This window comes from Pleurodeles waltl, chromosome 1_2 (genome assembly GCF_031143425.1).
Source record: "Pleurodeles waltl isolate 20211129_DDA chromosome 1_2, aPleWal1.hap1.20221129, whole genome shotgun sequence".
Taxonomy (NCBI): domain Eukaryota; kingdom Metazoa; phylum Chordata; class Amphibia; order Caudata; family Salamandridae; genus Pleurodeles; species Pleurodeles waltl.
In genome coordinates, this window is record NC_090437.1 from 92,313,671 (window position 1) to 92,329,262 (window position 15,592).

General features: G+C 42.3%; 1 protein-coding gene across 2 annotated transcripts in view; it reads left to right on the forward strand.

Annotated features, from left to right (window-relative positions):
- LOC138297109 (protein Hook homolog 3) overlaps positions 1 to 15,592 on the forward strand; it is an 803,252-nt gene that overhangs the window by 197,986 nt on the left and 589,674 nt on the right. For both annotated transcript variants that reach the window (XM_069236612.1, XM_069236608.1), the window contains exon 8: positions 14,378 to 14,461. In XM_069236612.1, the coding sequence (XP_069092713.1) occupies positions 14,378 to 14,461 (84 nt within the window). The remainder of the gene's footprint in view (positions 1 to 14,377; positions 14,462 to 15,592) is intronic.

Below are 15,592 nucleotides of genomic sequence, written 5' to 3' on the forward strand. Positions count from 1 at the left end.
GCATTCCACTTTTGGAGTATATGGTTTGTGTTGCCACTAGACCTATGTTCACCTATTGCATCCTATTGTGATTCTACATTGTTTTCACTACTTATTTTACTATTACCTGTTTTGGGTTTGTGTACATATAACTTGTGTATATTACTTACCTTCTAACTGAGGGTACTCACTGAGATACTTGTGGCATATTGTCATAAAAATAAAGTACTTTTATTTTTAGTAACTCTGAGTATTGTGTTTTCTTATGTTATTGTGCTATATGATATAAGTGTTATAGTAGGTGCTTTGCATTTCTCCTAGTTCAGCCTAAGCTGCTTTGCCATAGCTACCTTCTATCAGCCTAAGCTGCTAGAAACACCTCTATTCTACCAATAAGGGATAACTGGACATGGCACAGGGTGTAAGTACCACAAGGTACCCACTATAAGCCAGGCCAGCCTCCTACACATGGACATCTATTTTTTCATTTATATACTCTATCACTCCTTCTTTTACCCTCTGCCGGAAAACAATCTAACAATGGAGTCGATGCCCATGTGCAGTGGAACCGAAGAGGAGGAGTCACTCAATCCTGTGACTCTAAAAGACTTCTTCAAAGAAAAACAACTTGCAACACTTCGAGCCCAACACTAGATGTCAGAATCCATATGCATAGCATGTGAATCTGCAGCACAACATGCCACGAACCATAAAGAAAAACTTACCTTAAAATTCATTGTTCAGGCAATTGTTATTCAGGCAAAATCGTTGTTTACACAGTAGTTGTTTAGTACTTTGTTGGAGAGACTTTTTAGTTGTTTAGCAGTAGTGGTTCAGGCAACTAGTGGTTTAGACCTCGTTGTTCAGGATGTTTCCCATGCTCAGGGTCACATGTGGCTCCTGACGCGAAATGTGACTGTCAAAAGTCCAGTCAACAATTGCCAAATCCAACTACTTACACTGCATAGCAGTACGTTTGAAGTGTGTCTGGAGGACAACCTGTGACTCCTTTCTCTGCTAGTGTTAGCTTACCTACATTTGGAAACTGTGGTAAAGGTCCTGGAGCAGACTCTCCTAAAGTCCCTCAAAAGCAGAGTTTAAGAACTGCTGGTTTAAAAAACTACAGGGGGATTTATCCTCGTTTGTATGGGCCTCTAAAGGAGTAAGGATCTCGTGGAAAAAGATGAGTAGAAAAAAAGAGTGGGGGGGCATTGCGTCTCCAGATTTCTTCAAGTATTATCTGGCATTTCAATTAAAAAACATTAGAAACCTATTGAATAAGAAGTCAGAATATGATCCGGCGTGGAAAGCCTTAACGGCACACCTCGAGGAAAGAGCAGATCATTTTCTATATAAATTCGGCCATCCTAAGTACTTCAAGAAGGTACGCTTGAAGACACTCAGACATGCATGCAACATTTGGATGTACTTTCGGAAGGTGCTAGAGATACCCTATTTTTGCAGCTCTGCCCCCATTTGGGATTCACCTGGTACTCCTGAATGCCTTACTGATAAATTATCAATTCCTTTGAGAGTGAGTGGGATTGTAAGATGGGGCCAGATAATGGAAGGACCAGAACTGTTAAGCTGGTCGACACTTTATGAAGGGACTGGAGGGACAGTCTCCAAATTCAAGTATCTTCAGATAGCTAGTTGGGTTAAATCGCAACAAACAGGAGAAATAGGAAGGAATATATGGGAAGGGAAATTAAACCAGAAAATCATTAATAAAGAAGTTGCTCTGTGGTACCATGCTCTGTTGGAAGCAACAAGGGATGGGATATCCCTTCCCTTGTTGAAGTGGGGGGGGATTTTTCCAACTCTAGATGTGAAATCTTTATGGTATAGGTCCTGCTCAGAATTGTGGTTCACGACCAGCCCGGCAGAGTTGAAGAAAAACCATTTGTTCACACTTCATAGGGTTTACTGGACGCCGGCCAGATTAACAGCTATCGGGAAAACTCAGAAAAACTGTCCGAGGTGTGGTGACGATAAGGCAAACGATATACACATGTTTTGGCAATGTTCAAAGTTGTGGGAATATTGGGAGGAGATAGGAAACACTCTAAAGATAATATTTAATGTGAACGTAAAATTGGATCTTTCTATGGTGGTGTTTGGGGTCAGTGAACAGGGTATGAATTATCAAAAATTGTCAGCACATCAGGAACACTTGTTGTTTGTATTAATACTTTTGGCTAGACGAGAAATTTGTCGTAAATGGGTTGACCCCTTTCCCCCCCGTTCTAAGGATTGGCAAATATCTGTAAATCGAATGTGTATAATGGAACAACGAGGTCCCCTTTCTAGAAGGGATAACTGCTGGATGAATTGGGAAAATGTCTACCAATAGTATATTATTTCTTTTTTTTTTTTTTTTTTTTTTTTTTTTTTTTTTATATTACTGTTTTGCTGTCTGGTCTCCTCCTCGTGCACTTAAGTCCAATGATTAGTACTCCCCTTACCCAATACTGGGCGATGCTTTGGTTATGACTAGGTTTCATAGAAAATAGTATATCCTGGTTGATGGCATACGATTGGGAGAATAATAATACGTAGACCAAACGGGACGACCCAAGGGTTACGTTTCCCCCGTCCGGTACTATTCTTCTTCTACCAAAGCATGGGTGATAATTATGAGGACAAAAAAAAACAAAAACAAAAAAAAGCATTTTCAGAAACACTTAGAACACTATTTAGAATTAGGTGAATAAGGTTCTTAATTCAAACGTGGCATTGACTATATTACACTTGTAATATAGTGAACTGAACATCCACCATGTTGTAAGGGAGGGTGAAGGTAGCAGGCAGGACTCCAGTATGGACCAGTGTGTACACATTTACTAGTCAGTTAAGAGACGTTGGCTCAATTCTATTTTACCAAGGAAAATAGGTATGGATTATATTAATTCTTTGATTGAGAACTATTAGAAAGATTTTCCAACTTTAAGCTACATGGGCAGATCAGGCAATGGGCGATGGAAAGTATGTAACCATGCACAGCCATTTGAAGTGGCCTATAGCTCTTGAACGGACTGCTCCCCTTTAGTCAGTTTCTCAGAACTTTACCTTTATGTGATATAAAGTGTAAAAAGTCTGAAGGCACAGGCCTGGCTTAGTTCGGATCTGAGGACAGTAGCAAAGATTCTTCTACCTCATACTCTGCCAAGAACAAACTGCATCTTTGTTATTGTTGGCTGTTCACTACTGCAGGAATGTGGTCTGCAAAGTGTTGATTCTGCAACCATAGAGCTTCCCCTGCAGAAGATGAAATACAGGCTACTGCTTCTGTAGAGTGAATCTATCCACAATGGAACTCAAAACCAAGGAAGGACATCTGTCTTGTCATGGTAATCTGGCAGTGGACAACATATGCACTGTACATTGCCAAATCAAACCGGTATGCCTTCAGCTTCTTGTATCATGTGCAAGTTGCGCATTACATGATTGATGTCACTGGTCGATTTTATCAGCTGCTCTCATGTAAAAGTTATTATCTAGTATAGTACTGGGCTTATGCTCTTCCGCCAACTAACCCCAGACAGCAACACAGTAAGTGCTCTCATAATTAATTGTAGGGAACACATGTCCTGCTGTATGTGTGAGAATTTCAAATCAGGCAGTTTTGGAGCTAGCTCCTCAGTAACTCAGTTGCTATGTCTTTGAACGGTCATATATGTTACTGTACCAACATTGTACAGCTTGCTTAATAGCTGTAATCCTACACAAATTTGTCCACATAAAATTGTAACCTTTATGATAGAGGAATTGAGAAAGATCCTGAACAACCTTTTCACCAGCAAGTTCCTAATAGAAGGGAAACTAGCAGGATTTATACTGGAGTCCTTTCCAGTATGAACATTCAAGCTTCATGCATATCCAGTGAACATTAACCACAATATATAAAGTTGAATGGAGTACTAAGTTGTCTTGGTTTATACGTACTACCTGAACAGTAGCTGCCTTTTGTAAAATACCTCTGTATTCTTCCTCAGGGTATTATTCGTAGGAAACTTTACAGAGAAATTTTATTTTTCTTATCTAAAACTTTACAACTTAAATACCTTGTGCTACGTAGAATGCAGAGGTACTCATGGAAATGTTGCATTGGAAAATGCTAGTTAGTCTGTGTGATATGAGCTCAAAATGAAATTGCAGTGCACTGCAGTCCAAGCGAGAGTGGGTTATTAAAAACTGGAAAATGTAATAGGAAGAGGAAAAACACTGTAACAGGTGGGCATAAATGGGTGGAGCTTCACATGCAAGCACTGTGGGTTTCTCACCACATCTCTGGAAGATGTGATATTAACATGCTATGCACTAAGTCAGTGTGGGGGATGAGAATATCACATCCACTGCATCTAAGGGGTCAAGCAACACCAAATATTTGACTGCAAGAGTAGAAGTCATTCATGTACCTTGGAATCAGGAGCCTTCCAGCCTTGACTTTAATAACCCTAGACACTCTAAAACGTGTTGCCTTTATAAGATAGCATTGAAACAGGTATGTATATAGTGTTCCATTGAGTAGCAGCTACATATTACATCTTTCCTAGACAGCAGTGCTAATACTGAAGATATATATATATATTTTTTGGCTTGGCAAGTTATGCTGTATTTTTGTTAGTAAATTTTATTTTTTATGTTTATGGATTTATACTTTTTTATTAACATTTTGCTGTTGTACAAATACAAAGAAAGTTATGGCATTGACTGGTTCTCATCACATTAATGGACAACCTTGTTTGCTTCTCCTGGACATAATCCTGGGTCTAACATTTTCGACATATTATTACTATATCATTGCCTTGCTTTTGGAAGTCCCCAGCGATGTACTTCTGGGTGCAGACCTTCGTGATCACATCTGTCATATACCATGTTATCATTCACTTCCCCCACACAACAGTCTTTGTCAAACTCTGAACAGCATAATAACATGATGGCTCGCCTGGGGGACGTGTAAGGTCTAGTTGGTGGGGGATGCCTCTGTGTACCCATACCAGGGAGGGGCCCGGTCCCTTGCTCAGTCTCCGTCGATTTGTTTGTGTGTCAGGGGCCACTCCGTTTGATGCTTAACTACTCTTCCATCCCGTTCTCTTCATGATCCACGAAGACCCACATCTCATACTGGCCTCCAGTTACCCCATCCCTCGCCCAGTGTTGGTCCTGTTCCCTTCCTCGCAGCTCATTGTGACCTACAATACGGCTCCTTATCCCCAATATCTCCACAACTTATCTTGTGTGTCAAACCGTCCCATCCTCAGCATCTCTCTCGCCCCTCACTGTACGTTCCCATTTCATCAGTACTTCCTCCCACACCGGGGCAAATGGATGTCTGGCGTAGGCCCGTGCCTCTTCGCTCTTCAGGACTTGTAGTTCAGCCCTAGCCCATCTCATTACGTCTCTTCTCCATTCAGTCAAGGAGGGGGCCTTGGGTGACTTCCACCCCTGTGCGTTTGATCTCCTGAATAGAACCAGGGTTAGGTCCAGGAAGCGTTCATTTACCTTCCCAATTGCTAATCTTGTTTTCAGGCCAGTAGACACACAGTCGGTGTCTGAGTCATTTCCACCCCAAGCAGGTCTTTCAAGTCGATCATCACCGCCCCCCAGCCCCTCTGAAGTTCGGGACAGTGCCATACCATGTGATCGAAGTCAGCGTCCAATTCGTCACATTTAGGACTCCTCGGTTTATAAGAGTCAAGCGGTGCGGAGTGAGGAACATTCTGTGTATATAATTGTATTGTATATATTTTAGGCGCATGTCCCTCGAGACCCCCTGTGGGTATGCCAACACCTTCTGCCATTCTGTGTCCGAGAGATCCCTGCCCAGTGTCCTTTCCCACCTTTCCCTCTGGGATTGTAGTGGGTCTAATATACCTTCGAGTTGCGCTCTGTACAGTTTAGTTATTAGGTGAGTATCATCTCCCGATGTTAGCAGGAGACCCTGTGTGTGGCGGGCTCCGCATTAACCGTGTCCCAATGCTCCTTTAAAATGTGTATCAGCCTCTGATATAAGAGGAACTGTCCACGTGGAACTTGTTTATGGGTTTATACTTGTTCATTTTAATAATGTTTATTTTACTATACGTTCCAATTAGTCAGACTAAATATAAAATAAGCAAAAAGTGATTTTAAATTAAATTGGAAAGCCATTGTACTGTGGCTAATTTTTCATCAGGATAAGTTAACTAGCTTTACCATTTAATGAACCGTTTTCAATACAGGTATGTATTTTTTGTAGCAATCCAGCAAGGATTGTTTCATGTTAACCATGCCCTCTTATTGTAAATTTTATCGACACTTAATGCTAAGATGCCTTTGTAACATATGGTACATTATATCAACTTGACTGTTGACTGGTGCATGTGTTAAAATCAGGAATCTAAAGGTAGATTGTGGTGTGCTTTAAATATAAACAATTGGCTTAGAAAAAAGACAGTAGTAATCTCAGGATAGATTTGAGGTTCTTGCTGTGTTTGTCAGCTGAAATTTGTGTAGTAGTAAGTTGGAACTGTGTTGATACTTAGACCACGTTTTGCTAGATTTTGATGCCTACACAGATGCTTGGTTGTTCAAGCTCCCATAAGCCATCAATTTCTGATGGATACATCTACCTGCGGATACCTTTTGAATATTGCCATGCACCAGTTTAAGCAAAACCGTTTTCGATAGATCTTGCACGTTGACAAGGGGCGATAGAATATACACTGCTCTGCATGATGTAATTGGAGTCATTTGGACCCCCTGTCGGCGTGCTGACACCAGTTCCCTTTTTTTCCGCAGCTTCAAAGCTTAACATTTTTTTCATACTGTCCATATGGGAATTGTCAAGTTTTCTGCATTATTTTCAGTTTTGAATGCAGGTTTTTTTTTTTTTAAATGTCACCACGATAGAAATCTGGTTTTAAACCCTGCAAGAACTGTGAGGGTATTACTGATCCTCATCACAATAGATTTTGGGTTCAGATCATGAGGTTGAGGCCTGTTGCAGTTGCCAGAAATGAATCAGAATGCCCTGAACGAGAGAGCAGTGAAACTATTTTTTGTGTTTGACCAGCGAAAAAGATGAAAAAAGAGGTAATCGCAATTCTCATCCCAGATCTAGTTCTCCATCTCCTCATTCTTTGAAGAATTATAAGAACTGGCACCACAGGTCTTGATATTACTCATCAAAGGATAAGTCAGCAGGGCTGTTATCTCCACAGCCACCCTTGGAGGAAGATTGCCAGGACGTCTCACCTACTCCAACTCTGGAGCCGCTGTTAATGTCACCTTTGATACTGGTTCATTTTCTGGCTTCTCCTGTGGAGCTGACAGCAACATCACCTTTGTATCTAGTTCCTCGACCACAACAGGAACAAAGGTACCCTGCCTTTCCAACTCTGGGTACAGATCCCAGTCACTTTTTGACTGCCATGTTGAATATTTTCAGTAGTGCTTTGCTCCCTCTGATGCGCCTGCAGGTTCCATGGGTCCCTCAGCTTATTCCGTGGGGGACTTTTTGACGCCATGTCAGCAGGTGCCGTTTATGCCAATAGCCCAGATTCTCCGGCCGACTGCAGCGCCAAAGGAGGTCTCTAAGAAGAGGACACCATCTCCTTTGGTACTTCCTCCTCTAGAGGTGTTGCCGACGCTGCAAGTGAAGCCACCTGCTCTGGCTACTTCTGAGTTAAAGTTGCAAGTTTTAACTCTGTTGCCCCTTCTTACTTTTCCGTGACCATTGTCGACAGTGCCTATACCGGCCTTGCTGATGTTGCAACCTTCTCATCTTTCTCTGGCTCTGAGGCATAGGTTCAGAAGAGGGGCCTAAAGGCAAAGACTGATAGAGAAAGCCCATCTATTTTGGAGAACAAAACTCTCAAGAAGAAGCGCAAGACCTTGTTGAGTAGCCCTCCAATGAACCTGGATTTTTAGGGACTAAGAGAGGCAAGGGGTTAGATACATACACACAAACGGAATTGCTATCTCCAAAAGGTATTCCACCCCTTAAATTGGCTATGTTCTATTATGTCATCAGGAAAGCTGAGGAAATGTTAGATTTATCTCTTCCTACCACGGAGCTGAAATCTAATATTCTAACTGAGGTGCAACACTCTTCTTCACAAGCTTCTGAACCTCTACTAGCCTTCAGTGAGGCTTTGACAGAGCCACTTTTGGATTTAAAAAACAGCGAGTGCCACAGCTGTTTCAAGGCTGATAGCCAGACAGTAGAAGCTGACTCCTGGAGTGTAGATGCTCTTATTTATTTATTTTTTTTAAATGTCCTGACATCCCATGCCAGAGAGTCTAGTTGTTGAAGCCTCATGCTTGTCAAAGCAAACCCAGGCTCCCGTCTTGCCTGCTGATAAGAAGTCCTAAGAGACATGCATGGATGAAGGGTTCTGTTTTTTTAACAGAACAATTATATGGATTTGCCCTTTGAAGGCAGGTTCTGCTTTAGAATGTTTCAAAGATAGCAAGGCCACAGCCTGTGCCTTGGAGCTCCAGTTTTCACCTAGGGATTATAGGCAAATCAGAAGATTCTCCAGGGGCTTTTTGTTTTGAGGGTGCAGCAGAAGAAGCAATCTGCAAATCCCCTGGAAAAGTCTTAGAAGGTGTGGTAGAGGTAGGCAGAAGGCCAATCCCCTCTCTCTATCTTCTATCTCATCCTCCGCCTTCTCTGCTAACAGAAAAAGCAGCCTTAGTTTTCCCATCTTAGAACATGCCTTACTGGTGGGAGCACAGGTGTCCCAGTTTCGGCATCAGTGGAAGCACATACCATCTGACTTCTGGGTGGTATGTATTGTGGAAATTGGGTATGCCCTTCCCTTCCAAAAATTAGTCTAGATCGAATTCACTTTTGGCAGACCATCTTTAACAACTCCAGCAGGATGCCCAATTCTTACTTCAACAGGGCACACTGGAGTTGGTCCCAGAGCAGGAACATGGTCAGGGAAGCTACTCTTGTTATTTCCTGATTCCCAAAACGGACAGTTGTTTACTTCCAACCCTAGACCTCAGGATTTTGAACAGGTTTCTCAAACAAAGAAAGTTCAAGATGCTAACCCTAGCTCAGGTGCTTCTTACCCTGGAGGAAGAAGACTGGATGATATCAAATGACTTGCAGGTTGCTTACTTTTACATCCCTATTCTGCAGTCGCACAGGAAGTGTCTCAGTTTCACAGTGGGATCCCAACATTATCAGTTTGCGGTCCCTCTGTTTAGCCTTACTTCCGCTTCTCGGGTCTCCATGTAGATGATGGCTGTGGTAGCGACTTATCTCAGAAGGTCGGGAATTAACTATTCCCTTACCTGGATGATTGGCTTATCAAGGCCAACTCCCCAGAGTTGGTGTTGCATAACCTGCATGTAGCAACTCAGCTGTTGTTCGAACTGGGCTTTTCTATCAACAAGCTCACATTTCTACCTGAAACACTCTCAGCGCACCTTGTCCTTGGGGGCAGCAGTGGACACAACTGTGAATCAATCCTTCCCTTTTCAGAGGATTCAAGACATTCAGGCTGTGATTTTTGATGTTTCAGGATAGAGTTTTTCCAGTCCTGAATATTTTACACCTGCCAGATCTGCTAGCCTCTTGCATACTGTTGATCCCCTCCCCCCCATGCTTGTTGGAACACGAGGGCCCTCAAGTGGTACCTCCGCAGTCAATAGTTTCAACACAATGGAGATCTCCAAGCCTTCATCCACTTTTCCAGAGATACTGCAGTAGATCTTAAATGGTGAAGTGTGACCCGCAATCTGTCTTGAGGGAAACCGTTTAACCTGCCTCCTCCACTGTCCGCAGTCATAGCAGATGCCTCCACTTTATGGTGTGTAGCTCATCTAAAGGACCTGGAGATCGGAGGCGTTTGATCTGCAGAGGAACAGTTGTTTTATATCAATCAGTTAGCATTGCAGGCAATACGTCTGGCTCTCAAGGCCTTCCTCCCTTTCCTTTGTTGTCATAAGTCCATATCTTGACCGACAACACTACCTCGATGTGGTACATCAACAAACAAGGAGGATTAGGATCACCTCTTCTTTACAGGGAAAGCTCTACGTCTCTTTTTGGGCTCAGACTCACCAGATTTGTATGGTTGCAAATCATCGGGCTGGGGTACTTCATATACTTGTGGACAGTCTGTCAGCTCTATTCTGCCAATCACGAGTGGCCTTTACATCCGAAGGTGGTGTTATGCATGTTCCAGCTATGGGGGACTCCCCAGATAGACCTCTTCACCATCCAAGAGAACGCACACTGTTCATTGTTCTGTAGCCTCCAGTATTCGATGAAGGGAGCATTAGGGAATGTGTTTCCATAGAGCTGGAGCTCTCAGCTGCTCTACGCTTTTCTTCCCCGACCCTTAAATCCTTGGGTGCCCTTCAACTGGGCACAAATAATCTTAATAGCTGTGGACTGGCCGCGAACTGTGTGGCATGCAGACCTCATTCACCTCTCCCTGTGCCCCCTGCTGTGTCTTCCTCACAAGGCATAACTCCTGTCGCAGTTACAGAGGCAGATTCTACAACCCCACCTCCAGAGCATGTGCCTACACCTGGAGATTAAATGTGAAAATTGTATCATCCAGAAGACACTCCACCAAATCTGTTTGAGCTGGCAGATGGGCTATGGTTGTTAAATGGTGTAGTGATAATGCTTTAGATCCTTTAAAGACTGGTTTGTCTGATTATTTTATGTAGGGCTGCACAGTTGCCACGGTTAAATGTTACTTGTCAGCCCTTTCAGCACTTATCTGATTACTGGATCAACCTAATCTTATATAGTTTTGAGATTCATTAAAGTACATTTTCCAGTCCCACTATCTTTATTACGCCTCAGTAGGATCTTAATTTGGTTTAAACCTATCTGATGTGTTTTCTCTTTGAACCTCCTCATAGGTGTCCTTTGAGACTTCTAACTTTTAAGACTATTTACAACATTTGCTAGGTGAGTTAGTGAGCTGCAAGCCTTGAGTGTTTAAACCTCACTTCACATTTTTCTTCCCTGAAAAGTTGGTATTGAGAACCAGGGCTGCTTTCCTGCCAAAAGTGGTCTCTCCCTTCCATTTGGGTCGGTCCATCACCCTTTCTACATTCTATCCTTCTCCATATCCAACCAAGGAAGAGGAAAGACGTGATCGCTTGGACCCCAAAAGAGCTGTCAGTGTTTTTGTGGATAGACATGAGAATTTAGACTAGGTGGCCTACTCTTTGTGAGGTACATGGAAAGATGAAGTAGAAATCAGTTCATAATAGGGCTCCGTCGCAAGTCTTTACATATTTTTTTATTTATTTTTTATTATAAAATGCCCTTACAGGCTACCTGGCCTTAAGGCTTCCCCTGCAGTGCCATTGCTTCAGCAAGCACAAAGCTGCGTTGACAACAGCTCCGTGCTTGCTGAAGCATTTCATCTCTGTCTGCGCAGCCAAGCCACAGCAAACAACTATGTCCCGGGGGTGGGCACAGCCAAGCCACAGCAAACAGCTGTGTCCTGGAAGTGGGCACCCCAGGACATAGCAGGAGCCAGCCCTTGGGTTTCATGGTTCCCCAGGGCCATCAGTGGCTCCATTCTCCAATGGGAATAGCCCTGGGGATGGTCCTCCACTGGGCTTGAGGATCCCAAAGAGACCCCCCTTTCTTTTTTAAAAAAAATATTTTCCCCGGGGGTGGTGGTCCCTAGGGCAGCAGTGGGGCTGTGCCCCCCACATATTTTAAAAGGAAAATCCTGGGGAGGTAGCGGTCCCTAGGGCTGCGGGGCCACGGGCTGCTGCATATTTTAAAAGAAAAGGGGGAGGCAGTTTGTGGGAGCCATGGGGAGGTGGCAGGTCCCCAGCTTATTGTGACCCACACTAAATTTTTCATACCCCTGGGACCTGGCCCACCAGGGGAGCCCACACACAAAAAAAAGCGGGGGTGTCCTGCGCTTGTTAAAAAAAAAAAAAAAAAAAAAAAGTGTGCTGCAGATTCTCGAATTTTGCCGCTGTGAGGGGACACCCTCCCCCAAACCTCTGCCAAGCAAGTGCTAAGGGGTCAGGGTGTGTCTACCCTATTTTTGTTTTTTACTTTTTCACTGGGACTGAAGCAGAATCCCAAGATGGCTGCCAATACATCTTGGTTTGAAGTGTTGGCAACCAATCAGAGCTGTGCATTTGACTGCACAAACTCATCTTTGTTCACAAATACTTTGTGGCCACAGATATAAAAATTTAAACTTTCGTAAATTTCTCAAAAACTCCTGAATGGATCCACACCAAAAAGCAAAAGCGCAATCTGCGTCCTGACAGCTAGCTTTCTGCCAAATTTGGTGTCATTTCGTCCAGTGGTTCATCCTGCAGTCATGTCTAAAGAATCCTATGGGAATTAACATGGTAAATGAAACGTTTTTCGGACCCCCATTTTCTTGGCCCCGCTTGATAGATCACCCCAAAACTTTCCATGTTAATCAAGAATCACTGCAACAATTTTTGGGGAAAATTTAGTGAAGATTCCTCAAACAGTGCCAAAGATATAGGCAAGTCTAAAAATGCTTTCCCTATGGCAACATGGTCCTAACAATAACTACCTACTGGCGACCACCAGGAGGTTATATATGATTTTTCATTGGAAAAAACAAAGGTTACAGGGCCATTATAGTCAGGAAATAGAATTAAAATTTTTTTTAAAAAAAAACGTAGAAATTCACTTAAAAAAACAAAGGTTACACGGGACGTTATAGTTGGGCTCACATTTTAAACGTAAGAAACCATAGAAATTTACCAGTTATAGTTAGTTATCTCAAGTAACTATAACCCGTACCCTAAGGTAACTATAACTCGCTCCCCGCCATTCACAGTTTTGTCATCAAAAATTGGACTGCAGGCATTACATTGATATTATCAATGATGTTATCAAAGATGTCATGAGTGTTGTAATTTGTGGGATAATTAGTGCATTTTATTAGCAACGCCCCCGGGACTTGGCCCACCCAGGAGCTTCAGAAAATACAGAAGCGCGGGAGGCATTTTTTTTTATAAAAGTGTTGCAGCGGATTTGTGACCCCATTGTAATTCCGTTGGAAGAAATGTTTTAAAAATTGCTTTTTAACCCTGGGGGTCCCTCTGGGACCCCACCACCAGAGCTAAGGGGTCGGGTATTTGTACCCTGGCCCCTTTTATTTTTAACTTTTTGTTGTGGGACTCTGCTGAAGCTGAGTCCCAGATAGCTGCCAACACTTGGTTGTTGAAGTATTGGCAGCCAAACAGATCTAAACACGAGATCCGTAGGGGTCGCAAATCCTTTGCGTCCCTATATATACAAATTTGGATTTTCGTTATTTTCTCTAAAACTACTGAACAGATTTACACCAAGTAACAAAAGTACACCAAGCTGGACCAAGAGCTATCTTTCTGCTAAATCTGGTGTAATTTCGTCCAGTGGTTTCGGCGCTATCGCTGTTTAAAATCCCTATTGGAAAAATGTGTTTTGAAACCCCTCCACTTTTCTTGGCCCCTGCTTGCCGGATCCCACCAAAACTTTCCAGACCACAGCTGAATTGACCACCGTTGTTTTTTGGAAGATTTTGTGAAGACTCATCAAACTGCACCAAAGTTGTTAGCAAAACAAAAAATGCTTTTTCTATAGAAACTAGGTCCTAACTATAATTACCTAGTGGCGCCCGCACACACACACTATGTAAATGTGTTCTAGTATGTTAAAGCTTTGATTATTTTTTTTGTGACAAAAAAATGCACATAAAATTTAATTGTTAATTCTCCACGGCACGTAAAAAAATGGATGGAAATCGATGTCAGCACGCTAATTGGGGCTCTTTATAGCTCCAGTGATGTCAGACGGTGCTCTGTACAGAACCTTGTAGATTCAGACACCCCCTGTCGACCTGGGAGAGCTATCAGAAACGTTTCCATCTAAGCTGGCGCAAGATAATATTCTAAAGGTGAGGAATCTGCAGGTGGATACTCTATCCACCAAAGAAAGCGTTACCGAAGGTAAGCAACTTGTTCTTTAGGGATAATCGTTATTTGCTTTTCTACAACCTAACCCAACTTGCTATTTTGTGGATTCCTTCTGCAAGAGTCACATAACAGAAGGTTAATAAATGATTGTAACGCTTATTCTGCCACTTAGTTGCCTTTTTGAGATTCACATGCTAGCCTCCAAAGTCATAAATAAGGTATACTCACACACCCGACCACTTAAGATTGGATCTGATAATGTCATCACTAAGATGATTTTGGATTCCCTGCTAATGACGGTCAGGCCCACTCATAGGCCCACCTACTCCTGACACATGGTAGATATCTTATACCGTAAATGACTGTTCAGGATTTGCATTATAGGAATGCATTTTATTTTTTAATTTAGAACGCATGTTTAAGACTGTTAAATCAGATAGGTTTTGTTGATTTGTGTATTCTTTAGCTAAAGAAGACAACGGAAGAACTTAATGACGCTTTAGCAGCAAAGGAAGAAATTGCTCAGAGGTGCCACGAACTTGATATGCAGGTAAGCAGTATATGACCGTGACAAATGAAAATGTTATCAAGTGTTCAAGGTTGTACACCACCATGTTTAATAGAGGTGTTTTGTTTCTTCTGTTGGTCTTCTAGGGCTCTTAGTAATTTCTCAAATCTTTGTGAGCTTTTTTTTTTTTTTTTTACTTCTGGATATTTTCATTGGGTACATTTCAAAACCTACAAGACCAATTCATCAGTCTCTCACTTGCTCTCCTTCATCTCGCAGCTAAGCAGAGAATTATTTTTGGTTATGACACAACAATAAACGGAGGCTCTAATTGTGTGTTTTTGACAGAAATTCAGACAAGCATAAAGAAGGGAGAAGGATTGTCAATGGAGCAGGTAACATCCAGGCAATATTAGGCTATTTCTCCCTTTTCATATTTGTTAAGTCCTCCTCAAAGCCCCTACGATAATTCCTAGCTTTTACTTCAAAACTGGTTTTCAACTTTGTTTCTTTAAGATATTAAAATCAAATTTCCTTTTTTAAATTCTTGTGGCATAGTACCCTTCCTTAAACCTAACATGCATCATTGGTGATCAAGATGGATGACTGTCCTCTTCTCCCATGCATTTCTTAAGATCTCTTCTTAATGTTTCCCCCATTTTTCTTTTGGCGCTTTGGCCATCCGTTTGTACAATAATCTCCTCATGTGATTCCAAAAATGACCACTCGGAAATGTCCATGGAGAAATGACTAGATCTTTGGAGTGGATATACCAGATGCAGCTTATGTTGCACAGGACTTGGCAGCTTCCCACACAGTTTTCCTGCCAAATCATAAAAATATTTTGAGAAAATATTGTATGGTACCTTTTCATAAAGTGCTGCTGTTGGAGAAATTCCTAAAAATAAGCATGCTAAAATCCTAGGGGCGGTATACTCCTCGCTGTTGGCTTGGGATCTTTGCCCAGCATGTGCACCACCATATCTCGTAATCGTCATCTGCTAGTCTGGGTTTTTGTAGTTTACATTTTTTCAGATTTATGTCAATGGTGTCTGAAGACCAAACCTGTCATCAGACCAAGCCTAGCAGTTTAATAGTTAAGCAACACTCCAGGAAGCCGCCCTCTAAAACTATAAACAACAATAAAATAGCTTCATATTTCAATTATCTGGC